At 36.9% G+C, this 13,327-nt stretch overlaps 1 protein-coding gene and 1 long non-coding RNA gene across 8 annotated transcripts in view; one reads left to right on the top strand and one right to left on the bottom strand.

Moving 5' to 3' along the window:
* The window catches only part of CYYR1 (cysteine and tyrosine rich 1), a 105,412-nt gene that overhangs the window by 12,466 nt on the left and 79,619 nt on the right, over positions 1-13,327 (bottom strand). For both annotated transcript variants that reach the window (XR_013441521.1, XM_036120241.2), the window contains exon 3: positions 7,557-7,714. Coding sequence is in view for 1 of the 2 variants with exons in the window: in XM_036120241.2 (XP_035976134.1) it covers positions 7,557-7,714 (158 nt within the window). In the remaining variant the exon portion in view is untranslated. The remainder of the gene's footprint in view (positions 1-7,556; positions 7,715-13,327) is intronic.
* LOC118553267 (uncharacterized) overlaps positions 1-13,327 on the top strand; it is a 297,009-nt gene that overhangs the window by 255,280 nt on the left and 28,402 nt on the right. The gene's annotated exons all lie outside the window — the stretch shown is intronic.

Here is a 13,327-nt window from a genome sequence, read left to right as displayed (position 1 = left end):
GGTTCGATCCCACAACCCATGACATCATGCCTTGAGCAGAAACCAAGAGTCACACGCTCAACCGACTGAGCCATCCAGGCATTCCTAGCTTATGACATTTTAAAAGACAACTTCTAATATTATTGCTAGGAGCAAACCTTCTCCTCCACCCTCCCCCAAACCACACTACTCACAGTTTCCTTGAACCTTACTTGGAGCAGAAACCCACAGAGCTCCCAGCAAGACCTCCACTGCCTCCACTCCCACCACAAAGACCCAATCCTGCCCATTTCTCCTTAACAGTGGCTTAAGATGTGTTCTGGTAAGCGCTGTGAATTGTGCAGGACTGTTGAATCTCAGATCTGTACCTCTGAAACAAATAATGCAATATATGTTAAGAAAGAAAAAAAGAAGAAGAAGAATGTAGCAGGAGGGGAAGGATGAAGGGGGGGAAATCGGAGGGGGAGAAGAACCATGAGAGACGATGGACTCTGAAAAACAAACTGAGGGTTCTAGAGGGGAGGGGGTTGGGAAGATGGGTTAGCCTGGTGATGGGTATTGAGGAGGGCACGTTCTGCATGGAGCACTGGGTGTTATGCACAAACAATGAATCATGGAACACTATATCTAAAACTAATGATGTAATGTATGGGGATTAACATAACAATAAAAAAATTTAAAAATTAAAAAAAAAAAAAAAAAAAAAAAAAGATGTAGTTCCCAAAAGGATGATACTATTAGAAGCTATCACTCCCCTTCCCCTCAGATAACATCAAGACAAGTCCAGTCATATTTTACATTCCTCTGTTACCATGAGGAAAAGCTCTTAGAACATCTTTCATTGTAGACCTCTAACTCTGGAAGGCTTTACACATCAAATCTCATTAATTTTCTAAACTTTCCCCACCCCCTTTCACTGTGCTCAAGAGACCACTATGTCTGTCCTCAGAAAAGCCCTTTGTGTCCTCTCTTTTCCATCTCTTTACATGTGACTCTAGCTCAGAATATGAGGAAGTCCTCTTCTAATTGTGTCTGTTTTCCAGAGAAATGAGATCTACTGAGAGTGAGAAAAGTAAGGCTTTTTTTTTTTTTTTTTTTAGCTTTGAGAAGAGAGAAGAATGCATGAGATAGTTCAGAGAGCAGAAGTGGACATTTACTGCACCTATTAAAGTCAGATTTTCCCCTGAGAGGGCAGCTTCCTCTGCAGCAGTACTAAATCAGAAGTATTCTTTCCCCCCACATCCTACATCCTATAAGGCCAGAAGGTGCCCTGGGTGTTTTCTGGGATTCTCACAGCCATTTTTCAGACTATGGTCTATATTCTCTCCTTAAAAACCTGAGCTCTTTTGTAGCACACACCATGAGATTATACTACTTTCTACTCCTCCTTGTTAATATCTGTGGTGTGCTCTGCCCTAGACTCTCATTCACTGAAGATTTAGCATCAGGCCCATTATCTTTCTCTGCAACATAACTTTTATTAGTATTCTTGATGATTTCAACATTCATATGTTGAAGTAAATTTCTAGGCCCAAGATGGAGCTTGCTCCTGCCCAGGGTGCCACAGTAGCAACCCAAAACTTAGCTTTCATGTCCCTGTGAAGCTCCACTTGATGGGAAACTTAGTATAGCCACTCAGGTAATCCCCAAACATCAAGCCAACTCTGAGCTCTATACTTACTTCCTGTTCCTTCCCACCCCAAACAAGGTTAACCATGTGGCCCAAGCCAATCAGATATTTTCTGTTTTTCTCTTCTTTGTTTTTTTATCTTTATCCTGTAAAAGCTCCCTGCCTTCCACCTATTTTGCAGTTCTCTGTACAAAGACCATCCACTTCATGAAGTATTAAACAGTTTGTTTGTATCATTAAATTGTTTTCTTTAATCATTTTTTAAATATCTGGACTTTTTTGTGTTAAAAATCTTTTTCTCACCCTTGTACCTATGTAAATCTGACCACTACTCTTTATCTTTCTAGAATACACATTCCAATGTATCTTGAATCTCACCTAGATTTCCAGTTTTACTGATGACATTTAAAAAAGTTAATTTAAACCAATGTCACCTCTTTCCTGTCTTCATGTCTTTCTTTATTCAGCTTAGATTTATGGTCCATCACTAAAATTATTTCTGTGCATTTATCATCAACTTTCTTATCTCCTTTTCTCCCCGTTTCCTGACAAAACTCCAATCTTGATTAAATTCAACGTTTTGGCTCTCCCAGACTTGTATCTAGGAGCTTCATGTGGCTAGAGAAAAATGCACAATCATACTGACTGATCTCATTTTCAATGAAAGACTATATTCTTAAGTGTGGAGACTTTTGGCATTGCTTGGAAATTATGCGTTCCTGTAGGTATTTCACCACCCCTCCATTCTCTGAGATTCCTTATCTACAAGCATCTCCTTATCTCACTTTCAGGAGAAGACTTGCTTCTAATTTCAGTAAGAATATAGGCACAATCAGAAGAGAATATCCTCATATCACCAAATCCTTTGATGAGTACACGAAAGTCTTCACATGTTCAGTACATATACTAATAAGGCAGCCCTCATTTGTGAATTCAATGATGCAAATAAAGTTTTCATTTCTTTTTTTAAAATTATTTATCTTAGAGAGAGAGAGAAAAAGAAAGAAATCGTGCACATGTGCATGAGTGGGGGGAGGGGCAGAGAGAATCTGCAACCAGACTCCCGGGTGAGCATGGAGCACTATCTGGGGCTTGGCCCCATGATCCATGAGATCATGACCAGAGCCAAAACCAAGAGTTGGATGCTCAACTGACTAAGCCACCCAGGTGCCTCTAGAGTTTTGATTTCTTAATGAAATATTTCCAAAGATTTTAAAGACTACAAGTCAGTTACTTTATAGAATGTTCCTTAACCTGGGTTTGTCAGATCTTTTCTCATGTTTAGATTCAGACTGTGAACTTTCAGCCAGAATCCTACACACATGAAGTTATATCATCCTCAGAGTAATTAACACCCAAAGGTGCAAGATGTCCATCTGTCCTTTTTTGGTGATGTTAATCTTTACCGCCTGGTCAAGGTGTTGTCTGGTTTCTCCACTATATAGTTACTATTTTTCTCTTTATAACTAGCAACAAATCTGGGGGTAAGACACTTTAAGACCATGCAAATGTCCTGCCGCACTGCAACCTCTCCCCCCAAATTTAATACCCATTAATGACTCTTGTCCCAAACTTTTCTTATGATGGTTTTAAAATGATGATTTTTCCAATTCCACAACTCGTTTCAATATGTATCCTTTGTCATTTTTCTGTTCCCCAGAACCTCCCCTCTTTCTCCATGGTTTACCTAAATCTATCTGTCTATTATCTATCTATCTATCTATCATCTATCTATCTATCTATCTATCTATCTATCTATCATCTATTATCTATCTATCATCTATCTATCTATCTATCTATCTATCTATCTATCTATCTATCTATATCATCTATCCATCATCTATCAATCACCAGGGGACTCAATAATGGACTTCAGATCACAAATTTCTTGATAACATTGAAATCTCTTGTTTTCCTTTAACCAAAGGAATTTTGGTTAAAAATCATTTGATTTTTACATTTTTGCCAAGCCTTCTGTTATAGTCTTTCTGTATTGTTTTCTTTCAAGTGTGTATCATCCAAATCTATTTTTTTAAAGGGTTAACATGATCACTTTCTTTTGTTTACACTGAAATTCTGGAGAGTATTGGAAATATAAGACTTGACAAATAATTTTTATTTTCACACTAGCAGTTTTTTAAATAATTGTATTTGAACAAGACACTGTTCATTCTACCCAACATAACAGGAATAAAAAACTATTTTGGAAGGTCACTGTCCAACAAATGATCAGGTGTGGTAGATCACATTTTCTCAGTAATCTCCTCCCCAGGGCACAGCAATAATCTCCACTGTAGGTATCCCCACTGAGCACTTTCACCAAGACTTTCACCAAGGAATATTACCTTGGCTAAATTATTTTCTACTCATGTTATGTGGCCCCCAGGCTGAAGGACTACTATACAGTAAATTGAGTTGTTATCTCATTTATCACAAAGTTAATTAATTATTGTGGATAAAAATATTTTATATTTCCAAGGATGAAAGATTTTGAAAAGCATTCAATACTACTCTGTGTTTTTTCCTATCTTTTAAGTAAAAGCTTAATTAGTGACTTTGAGAAGGAAATGAGAAATAATCAAGCACATTATGCTTTCTGAAGATCTAGCTTTTTTGTGGTAAAAATGCTTCCACCATAAGGTTTATGATGTTTCTCGCATTATTCAGTTCCCAGAACAATGCATTTACTGAAAATGTAACAGGCTGCTGTGATCTGCCAGTATAAATGATGCCACTCTAAAGTTTTAGAAACATGTTTCCATGCATGAAATAGAAACCTCAAACCCAGGAAAACACAAGCCCTCACATTAAAATATTTTGTATCTTCTCTTCTAATTTTATAAAAAATATTTTTTATGTTTTAAAGTGCTTAATGTTCAATTTTAACTAAACTTTTTTTGATTGAGCAAAAGTGTATCTGGAATGTTATCTACAGAAGGCTTCTCCTTGCCTTCTCTCCAATTAATGTCTCCGACTCTCCTCTGTTTTCTTGACTTACGGGTTTGACCAGGTAAAAATGGGGAGATGTGAAGAATAAAAAATAGTTCCCCCTATTTTTTCCTTATACCTTAGTTCTAACATCATTACACTAATCCCAGCAATATTTTTAGTAAGTTGGAAAGATTCAAAATTGTGAATTGCTTTTGTAGTGAGTAAAAGTTACATATTCCAGGGTGGAATTTAAGACAAATTCCTTGGGTTTTGATATATAACTAAATCAGATCTTGTCATGAGTTGTGTTCCTCACTTGTTCAGATGTGTCTGCTGAGTGCCCATTATGTGCCAGTCCTGGTATTATAATTGGGATTGGGTAGTGAACAGAATAGAGCACGATTCCTGCCTTGTGGAGCTAGGAGGAAGGGATGGACAATGAACAATAAATATAGCAATTGGACAAACTATATGGTATCTTAGAAGATTAAAAGCACTCTGGAAAAAAATAGAGTAGACTAAGGAGGACACAATGGGGAGGGATATAATACAATCTTTTTTTTTAATTTTTTTTAAATTTTATTTTATTATGTTATGTTAATCACCATACATTACATCATTTGTTTCTGATGTAGTGTTCCATGATTCATTGTTTGCGTATAACACCCAGTGCTCCATTCAATATGTGCCCTCTTTAATACCCATCACCAGGCTAACTCATCCCCCCACCCCTCTCCCCTTTAGAACCCTCAGTTTGTTTTTCAGAGTCCATAGTCTCTCATGGTTCATCTCCCCCTCCGATTCCCCCCCTTCATTTTCCCTTCCTACTTAATCTTCTTTTTTTTTTTTTTTTTTAAACATATAATGTATTAGTTGTTTCAGAGGTACAGGTCTGTGATTCAACAGTCTTACACAATTCACAGGGCTCACCTAGCACATATCTTCCCCAATGTCTATCACCCAGCCGCCCCATCCCTCCCACCCCCACCACTCCAGCAACCCTCAGTTTGTTTCCTGAGATTAAGAATTCCTCATATCAGTGCAATCATATGATACATGTCTTTCTCTGACTGACTTATTTCGCTCAGCATAATACTGTCTACTTCCATCCATGTCGTTGCAAATGGCAAGATTTCATTTTTTTTGATGGCTGGGATATAATACAATCTTAAATAGAACAGAGCAGGCCTCATTCAGGAGGTGATCTTTGATCAAAAAGTTGAATTAAGTGAGGGAGTCCATGTTCTAGGCAGAGCCTTAAGATGGGAGTGTGTCCCGTTGTGTTCACAGAGCATGTGGAGTGTGTTTCTTTGTTCACAAAAGTGTGTGACTGGAGGCAGAGTGGCAAGAGGGAGTAGAGAAGAAAATGAAGTCAGAGAAATAAAAAGAGGAGCAAATTCATGCATTGCCTTGCAGGCCCTGGCTAGGAATTTGCTTTTTACTCTGGATAAAATGAGGAACAACTGGCTTTTTTCTTCTCTGGAGAAAATGGAAAGCCATTGGAAGATTTTGAACAGACGAATGATATAATTTGACATCTACTTTAAAAGGCTCAATCTGGCTACTGGGTTTAGAATAGACCCCTGAGGGCCAAAGGTAGCAGCTGGAAGAGCAGTTAGGATGTTATCACAGCAAAGCAGGTGAGAGCTGAGGGTGGCTCCCACCAGGGAAAGAGCAATGGGGACTGTGAGTAGTCAGATACAGTATATACTTTGAAGATGGGACTGGAAGTTTTCCTAGTATGTTGCACGTAGGTTTGACAGAGGCGAGGAGTCAAAGATGACTCAAAGGTTTTGGCCTGAGCCTCTAGAAGTCCAGAGATGCCATCAGTTGAGAGGATAAAGGCTGTGAGTGGAGGTTTGGGGTGATGATCAGAAGTATAGCATTGAACACGTTCAAATTGAGATAGCTATAAGACATCCAATCTGAGATGTCCAGTAGGCAGTGGGACAAATGCATCTGAAATTCAGGAAGGAGGTTCGGAATGGAAATTTATAATTTTGGGAGGTATTAGCATATAAATAGTACTTAATACCATGAGGCCAAATGATATAACCAAAGAAATAAGTGTAGATACAGTCTAGAAAAAGACACAAGTCTGATCCTCGAGACACTCCAACATGAGGATATTGGAGAAGAGGAGGAACTGACAAAAGAGGAACAGGAGAAATGATCATTCTCACATTCATCTGAAATTTGTTCCCTTAAGTTGAAGACGATAGGGAAAAAGTTAAGAGAGGAAGGGTCATTAGGGAATTGAAACATGGGGCATATTGCATGTAAAAGGGACACTCTTCTCTAAAGGGGCTGAGGAAGGACATGGCTGTGGATAGGAAATTATCTTTCTAAGAATGTGTTAAATTCAAAACTTGACTCCTTTTTATATGTCAAATGGTACATATACAGACTGTCTTAGAAAGCACTACTGAGCAATTACCTAATGCAAATTGCAGTATTTTGTTTATGGAGTCATATGTATTCAATATATTTATATGTAGAACTTCTAGCAGATTCTCAACAAATAACGTGTTGAACTCTTAATGTATCACCTTTGTTCTTTGTTGAGAATGTTCATATTATGTTAAAACTGTTTTCCTTGCATACAGAGGACACATAAAAACTTTATTCAATCCTTTTTCTTAAGACATACATACCTATTAAATCAGATGCCAGTTTGTTAAGACATGTCACTTACACTTTATAATTACTACTCAGAACTTTGGCAGGTAGAGTGGGTGTGAACTGTCTATTTCTCTTAACTCTGGCTGGTTGGGAATTGTAGTCAATAAGACAAGCATTAAAAATATGAATACCTTCAAATATGAGCTAGATTTTATTACTTGGATCTAAGTAATCTTCATGGAAAGCTAGAGCTTCAGTCTACATTAATTTAGAAATGCCCTACATTCTTGGAGATCATTGCATTGAAAGTCTTCAATGTTTCCTCTCTCCAAGGAGTAAAGCATAACTAACAAATCTGACTCTTCCTTCAGAAGGAGTGAGCGACTGTGCTTACCAGGATAGGAGGAAATGGCATTGATGTGCGTGGTCCTGATGACGCCCACACGGGTCCCGCGGTTGTTTTTCATACACATGCAGATACATATGGCAATTCCAGCGATGACCCCCATGATGAATACAATTCCAAACACTATGCCAGCAATTGCTGTACCCCTAAAAAAGGAAAACAAAAGTACATTTGTTGAAAAAGCTCATAAGCCTTCAAATACACATCCGTGACTATATGACAAATGCTCTTTGGCGAATCTCCTTAAGGATAATGTTAAAAAAAAAAAAAAGATAATTCCCTGAATCAGTCAAGTAAATCGTCTTGTGTATTTCAGTAGATAAGAAAAAGTTATAAGCTCTCAGGGAATCCTCTTCCAGTACAGTAAACCTATCACTCAGATTCTGATCTTAGAAATCCATGTATTTATACAAAACACAATTATTCAGATACACTCTCTAAAATAATAATTTAAAAAACCATTCTGCTGTTAACTTGAACAGCAAAGAATTTATTGTCTGTGAGTACACATTAACTGAAAACAACTTGATAAATGTCAAAATAGTAAATAAAATTTAACATTTATCTTTCTTAAAACTATTCACAAAGTAGAACTGGAATTTTTTTTTTTTCTTAACAGAACAGAGAAAAACAAACCAAATGTTTTTTTAAGAAATTATTCAGAAAACAGTTATGACAAATGGTGTTCTCATTAAATTCAGGAGCAATGCAAGCAAAACCTCTATTCTGTTAATGTTATGTTTTTCTCCAGAAGGTTTTATCTCTCACAACAAAATCATAGAAAGAAAAAATACTGCATGCAAGAGTCAACATTATCATTATGTGTAGGTAATATGATTTGTAGGAGTCTACATTTGTTCACATTTTGGAAAGTAATGGAGAAATCTTTGTGAAAAGATGTAGATTTTCAACCAGCAGTATCATTTCCAGCAATGCTTTCTGAGGAAAGACAGCACATGTGGGCACAAATAATGTAATAAGAATGTTTGCCAATATATTGTTGCTGATAGCAAGATATCAGAAACACCCTAATATCCAAATGACAAAAAAGAAAAAATAATAATGATACACCAGAGAATGAATCCTATACAGTGATTGAAAAGGGTGAAGAGGTCCACGTGTATTGAGGTGAAATGTTCATGATAGATGGTTAACTCAATAATAATACTACAAATGAAAAGGCAAATATCAACAATACCAGTATTAATAGAATGATTGCAAGGAGAAAATTGTATTTTTATATTTCAAATTTTTGAATGTATATATAGTGATTATCTTATAGATATGAAAAAATGAAGAAAATTTTTGCTTTCTAATTTGGGTATCCCGTCCCCAGAAGTAACCATTTCAGCTTTTTCAAACATTGTTTTAGTACCTTTTTTTTTTTAAAGATTTTATTTATTTATTTGAGAGAGAGAGAGCGCGTGAGCATGAGCAGGGGGAGGGGCAGAGGAGGAGGGACCAGCAGACTCCCTGCTGAGCTTGGAGCCTGATGCCGGGCTCAATCCCAGGACCCTGAGATCCTGACCTGAGACGAAATCAGACACTTAACCGACTGAGCCACCCAGGAACCCCTGTTTTAGTAACTTTCTTCCTATTTCTCAGTAATACAATTACATTCTTTTATTTTTTAAAATTTTGTATTTACATATTATCTGTTGGCTCCTCTTACAGTATTTGGGAATTTAGATCCCAGAGACAAACTTTATCCTTGGTTAAATCAGTCATCAGTATTTATATTACCAACTCATTGCTTACTGCTGAGCCAAGCAAGGCCCCATGGTTACCTTTCATTTCTCTTACACTTACTTTGTTTAAGGAATTTCCATGAGTTCCCATCTTTCCATATGTCTGTTGTTTTCCCACCCCCCCACCAAGGTCTTAGAAAATTTTCGAACAATTATCAGAAGTTCTTAACATTTTCTTTTTACTACTACTATTATGAAATTGCATAATGCGCTTGGATTTTTTTTTTTTTAATTATTTTTCCAGTCCCTTAGGATTTTTCATGTCTGGAGACTCATTCTTCAGTTCTTGAAACTGTGCCATAAATGGATAATTTCATTTCCACCATTTTATCTGTTTCTCTTTCTGGAAGCCTATTCTGAAAGAACTTTCGGGATAACTTCTCTAATTTTTCTGATCTCTGTTTTCTTGAACTACTCTCTGGGGAATTTCATTGACTTTACCTTCCAAAGTTTTGTTGAACTTTCAGCTAGTATACGTTTAATTTCTGGGTGCTCTATCTTATCCTCCAGGGTACCCACCTCCCTATTTTATAGTGTCCTGTTTTGCTTTCATTGATATAGTTTCTCCTCTTAATCCCTGAAGGTAATAATGACATATATTTTTAAACTTTCTCTACTTTTTGTATTTCTTCTGTCCTGTTTAGTTTCCTTTTTATTGATTATTTTGATCTGTTTCATGTTTGACATTTTCCTTAAATGTCTGGTGATCCTGAATCTTCTGCTCTTTAAAAAAGAGGCACAGAAGAGCTGCTTGGAAGTTCACTGTGGCCATCTACCATTGCACAGGTGAAATCCACAGTCTCAGAGTTCCCATAGTTATTTCGTTGGGGCTGTTCATTTTTCCCCTTAAAAGGATCCTCCAATTTCATGTATGAGCCAGCGTGACACTTTGCCGGAGCCTAGGGTTTTACCTATAAAGGTATGCATTTCCATAAGATCCTGGTGCTTTTAGCTCAGAGACTCAGTCTCACTCTGCTGACAGTGGGGCCATTCAGAAGTCTTCAGTAACAACATTTTTGTGGTTTAAAAGCATGATTTCTAGGGGTGCTTGGGTGGCTCAGTCGTTAAGCGTCTGCCTTCGGCTCAGGTCATGATCCCAGGGTCTTGGGATCGAGCCCCGCATTGGGATCCCTGCTCCGTGGGAAGCCTGCTTCACCCTCTCCCACTCCCCCTGCTTGTGTTCCCTCTCTCGCTGTGTCTCTCTCTGTCAAATAAATAAATAAAATCTTTAAAAAAAAATAAAAGCATGATTTCTACAGCCAGACTGCCTAGGTTCCAACTGTTCTTTGGGCAAGTTGCTGAACACCTCCCACCCCCCTAATTTTCTTATTAATTAAATGAAGGTCAGCTTGACACTTATCTGACTCTCCTCTCAAATTTCATATCATGAAATATCTGTACCCCTAGACTCATTTGTCAGGTAAATAATTTCTTATTTTTGTGCCATATACATATCTATCCTACACTTTTCTAAGACAGGTCTGTAATTCTCTTTCCAAACCCTTGGGGCCAGATCTATCTCATAAGTCAGAAATTTTAAGATTTTGGAAAGGGAATATTGTACATATATCATATATTGTAGGACACTTCCAGGGCCAGCTCAGGATACAATCCTGAGCACACATACATTTACATTTCTGGAGTAAAGAAGAGAATATTAACAGCCATAGATTACATAGAGCCTAGAAAAAAGCCTTAGGTTCCTTTGGGTCCAGTCTTGCCACCAAGTCAGTTACATAAAACATTTCACTTTCCAGAGTTGTTTTTTGTTTTGTTTTGTTTTGAGGATTTCAAAATTGCAGATAAGGAGTTGTGAACCTGTATTTGTACTTTTCACAAGAGATTTTCTATTTATGACTTTTCCCACTCTTAAAAAAAAGGATACAACTAAAAATTCCAATACTCTTTTAAAATATTCCTACACACATTTTAACTATGTTAGTAAATTATGAAAGCAGAATGTGAGACATATTTGGATGTGCTGTGATTAGTAATTAAAAAATGGTGGAGTCCAGAAGCTTAATAAATAAGCCTTTTCAAAAAAGAGAGATGTATGAAAGAGCCAAGATGTCCATCGACAGATGAATGGATAAAGATGTGGTATATATATACAATGGAATATTATGCAGCCATCAAAAGGAATGAAATCTTGCCATTTGCAATGACGTGGATGGAACTGGAGGGTATTATGCTGAGTGAAATAAGTCAATCAGAGAAAGTCAAATTTCATATCATGAAATATCTGTACCGCTGGACTCATTTGTCAGATATGAGGAATTCTTAATCTCAGGAAACAAAGTGAGGGCTGGAGTGGTGGGGGCTGGGAATGATGGGGTGGCTGGGTGATAGACATTGGGGAGGGTATGTGCTATGGTGAGCACTGTGAATTGTGTAAGACTGTTGAATCACAGACCTGTACCTCTGAAACAAATAATACATTATATGTTAAAAAAAAAGAAGAAGAAGATAACAAGAAGGGAAGAATGAAGGAGGGGAAATCGGAGGGGGAGACGAACCATGAGAGACTATGGACTCTGAGAAACAAACTGAGGGTTCTAGAGGGAAGGGCAGTGGGGGGATGTGTTAGCCTGGTGATGGGTATTAAAGAGGGCATGTTCTGCATGGAGCACTGGGTGTTATACGCAAACAATGAATCATGGAACACTACATCAAAAACTAATGATGTAATGTATGGTGATTAACATAACATAATAAAAAAAAAAGAGAGATGTATCAAAGGAGATAATTTGAAATAAGTAAACCAAAAGTAATCTGGAAACCTTTTTATTGTAATTTTGAAGTCCAAATAAGATTGATTTGGAGGGCTTAATTTATGTTCCAGAAATAATCAATGGCCCAATTATTCAGGCATAGAGTTTCCAAAGTAAGTGTTATGGAAGCTGTTAAGATATCAAATTGGGACATATTTATATTCATTAATTCATTTTTTAAATAGAGGAAAGTAGAAAATTAGTCACATTTTGTTTTCCTGTTGGCAGCTCCAGCAAAAGTGCCTGCTTCTGAGGTCAGTAATTAGGTTGCAACTAATGTGTTAAATGAGGTTTCTGATTAAATCATGATTTTGGTGTCCTTGATCTTTTGATACCCATTAGCAACTGTAAATTAGTTACTAAAGACATGGCAAGTATAACATTTATAGAATTATTTACTCCATTATTAATTAAAAGAAACAATAAACAGTAACCTTCTGGCATATAAATAATTTGGTTTTGTCAACTGTCGGAAAGAGAGAATCTATTAACTTGAGAAATTTGGCGTCATAAAAATCTTGAAAAAATGTAGGGAATGTATTTTTCTTTGAAAGAATGGACTGCAGAGTATATATATTTTCCTTTTTAAGCTTTTTTTTGAAATATTTACAGATTCACAGACAGTTATAAAAGGAGTACAGAGAGGTCCTGTGTATCCTCCACCCAGTACTCCCCAATGGTTACTTAGGTGACTAGAGTACAACATTAAAATCAGGAAATTGACATTAGTGTAAAGTGTGTGTATCATTCTGTGTCATTTAAACACATGCAGAGATCATGGAATCACTATGGCAAGCAAGGTACAAAACTACTCCATCATCAAAAATATTTCCCTTGTGCTACTCCTTTGTGGTCACACCCACCACCCTCCTCCCCACCATTAATAACTGCTCAAATCACTACTCTGTTCTCCATTTTTGTAGTTTTGTCATTTTAAGAGTGTCATACAAATGGAATCATATAGTATGTGACCTTTTGAGGTGGACTTTTTTTTTTTTACTCAGCATAATGCCCTTGGAATCTATCCTAGCTTTTGTGCATACTAATACATAATATTTCATGATATGGAGATAGCATATTTTGTTAACCCATGACCTATTTGCAGGACATTTTGGTTATTTCCAGTTTTGGCTTTTGCAGATAAAGCTGCTATGAACAATCATATTCAGGTTTTGTGTGAACATATGTATTCATTTCTCTGGGAAAAATGCCCAAGAGTGGGATTGCTGGGTTATTTGAT

Source organism: Halichoerus grypus, chromosome 1, assembly GCF_964656455.1.
Source record: "Halichoerus grypus chromosome 1, mHalGry1.hap1.1, whole genome shotgun sequence".
NCBI classification, from domain to species: domain Eukaryota; kingdom Metazoa; phylum Chordata; class Mammalia; order Carnivora; family Phocidae; genus Halichoerus; species Halichoerus grypus.
The sequence above is the reverse complement of the archived record's forward strand: the minus strand, read 5'-3'. Positions and strand labels throughout refer to the sequence as shown.